We start from the raw sequence: 3,179 nt of genomic DNA, 5'->3' as shown, positions 1-3,179 counted from the left end.
GTCATGGAAAAGTTAATGATAAACTTTGTTCAATTATTATCACATAGTATCTGAAGTAGATACAATGTGATCAGGATCAGCCGATAGCTCTCACCCAGGTCATTCATAAGTGGAGTAGCTTTCAAACTATGCAAACTGACAGCTCAAACATCTTCAAATACAAAACAGAATATGGTTGTTCATCAATCATCATCATCCAAAAGGTTCCATTCCTTTTTAGAATATATGAAGAATCAGATAAAAAAATCAAGGAATATATTTCACTAATTCAAAAATTGCCAATTTCTTAAGGCATGCAGGTAACCACTAAAATTGTTTAAAAAAATTATAACCTTCAACTTGTATGAGTTTTGCATGTGTCTCGGAACAAAGCAATTAAAACAAGACCTACAAGCTAAAGGTTTGGAAATCTCCAAACCTGCATTGGTTAAACAAAACTTCAGTCCATTGTGCCACCGCTGCTTGCAGTAGGGCTCTTCCCATCGTACCTCTGTCAATAACAACCAACAGCACAAGTAAATACATTTAACATGGGTACAAAAACCTAAAAAGCAACTAGCTGAATTTTCAAGATGAGAGAATAGATACAAGATAGTGGGGAAGGAGCAGTTGAGGCTCAAAACTTTTACAAAGTGCTCACCTGCTTTCCAAAACTAAATGGAATATATTTGTACTTAATCATGTGCATAATTTGGCGCTTCATTGTGAGGACAAACAGAACAATCCAGTAGCAAAGTAGTATGGGCCAAAAGACAGGGACGTCAAACACAGAAAAGAATGTCAGTAGAAAGGAAACACAGAGTGCCTTGGTGATGGAATACCTGAAGCCACAGTCAAAACAAACAATCAGTTTTCATTCCAGAACTCAGAGAAATTCTACTTGGGGAATAAAATAAGAAGCGCAGGGCAAATGGTAATGGCATGCACCAGCACAATGTAGATTGCAGCAAGTATTCCAGAGCCACTCAAGCAACTACAGCAGCATCTTTAGTTGCATAAACATGATGTTATACATGTCTTAAAATTCTATTTCATAAAGTAGAAAGGTCGACCTAGCGGTGTGAGAACTAAGGTTCAAATGCCCACCATCCCAATTCCCTCTGGAGTCTGGTCAATGCCAGCATAGCAAGGATTAGTCCTTTCAAAAGATTTCAGGGGATAGATAGTGGACTGGAAATTACCAAAAGAAATTGCTATTTCATATAGACAAATACTATCCTCAGTTACCAAGCATGCATTTCAGTGAGATGAATAGATATATATGAATACAAATAAAACATTTTTCTCTTGAGTTTGGCAACAATGCAAGCATCTGAGTCTGAACAATACATCCTTATCAGTCCCAAATCCTATCCTCTAAAATCCACACTCAATGCCAAAAGCAAAATTGGCTTGCTCCAACTTAATTATGAGCAATTAGAATTTTAACTTTAGCACCTATTTGAGGATCATGCTATTACTAACTTAATGAAGCAAAGCAAAATAAACAAAGTATCAAACTGATACATTCAGGCTACGAACGCACAGTTACTATATTGATTACCAGAATTTGAACTCAGGAAGGCGGCGAATGAAAGGCTTGAACTCATCTGAATCCTTTGTTGGCAAAGAAGCCCCATCCATAACTTCAAGTTCTGGATCAACCTTTGGTGACAGAAACCCAATCAACAAATTGAGAAGATATATTCCAAGGCCATATGAGATAACGTAGAAGCCTTTAACAGAGTAAACTCGTAACACATAAATCACAGCAGTCACAAGAGTTCCCAGCCATCTTTCAGTTGTATGAGGTGTTGAGCGATCCAAATAATACTGGAATGTCCTTGAAAAATCATTTTTCCACTGGGCAAAAGGTGCGGCGGGAGAGGCAGGATCAAATGCAGCTCCTTCCATGAATTACTACGAACCAAACAAAATCTCAGTCCACTGTGAATCCAATTGAAGCAAAAAGTACAATTACGGCTCCATTCCTCAAATAAATTGAAAATAATAAGCTATCATTATAATCATTTCCCTAATTTCTTCTTCCGCATATTCCAAATAACCAAACAATCCAACACGCTTCATCTGTGCGCAGGATACAAGTAAACATAAAACGCTGAAATCGAAACCGCAGTGTAAAAAAACTTCTGCTAAGCATAGATCGCAGTAAAATCAACGTGCATTTAAGTCAAAGACGAACTCATCAATAAATGAAACTATACATGCGATATAGAATGGGAATTCCTCTATGCGTAATAAGTGCATATTTATGGTGTTATGTTATGGTGATCACTGATCAGTAAAAGAAGAAAGCAACAAATTAAATGCTAACCTTACAGTACAGAAATGTCGCAGTAAGGGATAGTCCCCAGCACCTAACAGATCTAAGAAAGGTGTACATAGGGCATGGAATCGATCTTCTTTTCTCGCCTGCCTTTCTTTTGGACTGATGAATCAATAATATTTGCGGTTATGTTTCCGGGCAAAACTGGGCGCAGCTCTTTTCACTCGCGGCAGTGCCTTGTTGCTAATGCATTGTCGTTTTGCCTGTCAAAACTTGTCCTTCCGGTGTCGTTTTGTTCTTCTTACCTTTTTCCCTTTCTTTTTTTTTAATGAAAATAATTATTTATAAATTTAATTGGCTGAAAGTAAATTAGGAAAAATCAAAATAGATAATCTCTTGAACTTTAAAAAGAAAATATCGAAGTAAAAAACTAAAAAGTGTAACAAAAAAAAAAGTTAAAAACTAATAAATAATAATTTTAGATTTTAAGTTAAATTATTAAGGGTTAAGGTGCAAAAATACCCTTAATGTTTTGGGTGAGGAGTAATTTTACCCTCAACGTCTAAAATGGTGCAATTTTGCCCCTAACGTTGGAAGCCAAGAGAAATTTTACCCCTAACGTTGATAATTTTGCTCAATTTCAGACACTATTATAAATCAGAGATATTTTTGTTCCTTAGTCTGCACCAATTGCATAACAATTCGCTCTAAAAAAGGATTTCATGTTTTTTATAATTTAATAATAGTATCGGAAATTAATATTTATAAATTCGGTGAAATTTTTTGAATTTTTTTTGTCTAATTCATACAAAAAAAAGACAATATTTTTGTTATTTTATTTATTTTTTTCACATCCCAACATATGTTTGTGATTTGTTACTGATAAAATGACGCATGTTTGAAGTGTAGATGA

At 35.3% G+C, this 3,179-nt stretch overlaps 1 protein-coding gene across 2 annotated transcripts; it reads right to left on the bottom strand.

Annotated features, from left to right (window-relative positions):
- Positions 1-238: 238 nt before the first annotated feature.
- Positions 239-2,503, bottom strand: LOC136235880 (protein RER1B-like). Of its 2 annotated transcripts, none has more exons than XM_066025956.1 (4): positions 2,315-2,503; positions 1,544-1,926; positions 641-821; positions 239-490 (listed from the first exon to the last, which is right to left on the bottom strand). In XM_066025956.1, exons 2-4 carry the CDS (start codon positions 1,891-1,893, stop codon positions 440-442), a joined length of 582 nt encoding a protein of 193 aa, XP_065882028.1. In that variant the 5' UTR covers positions 1,894-1,926; positions 2,315-2,503; the 3' UTR covers positions 239-439. The 2 variants fall into 2 exon arrangements, with proteins under 2 accessions (XP_065882028.1, XP_065882027.1); XM_066025955.1 differs by having other exon boundaries at positions 1,544-1,899; positions 2,315-2,501.
- Between the last annotated feature and the right edge of the window lie 676 nt (positions 2,504-3,179).

Source organism: Euphorbia lathyris, chromosome 7 (genome assembly GCF_963576675.1).
Source record: "Euphorbia lathyris chromosome 7, ddEupLath1.1, whole genome shotgun sequence".
NCBI lineage: Eukaryota > Viridiplantae > Streptophyta > Magnoliopsida > Malpighiales > Euphorbiaceae > Euphorbia > Euphorbia lathyris.
The sequence above is the reverse complement of the archived record's forward strand: the minus strand, read 5'-3'. Positions and strand labels throughout refer to the sequence as shown.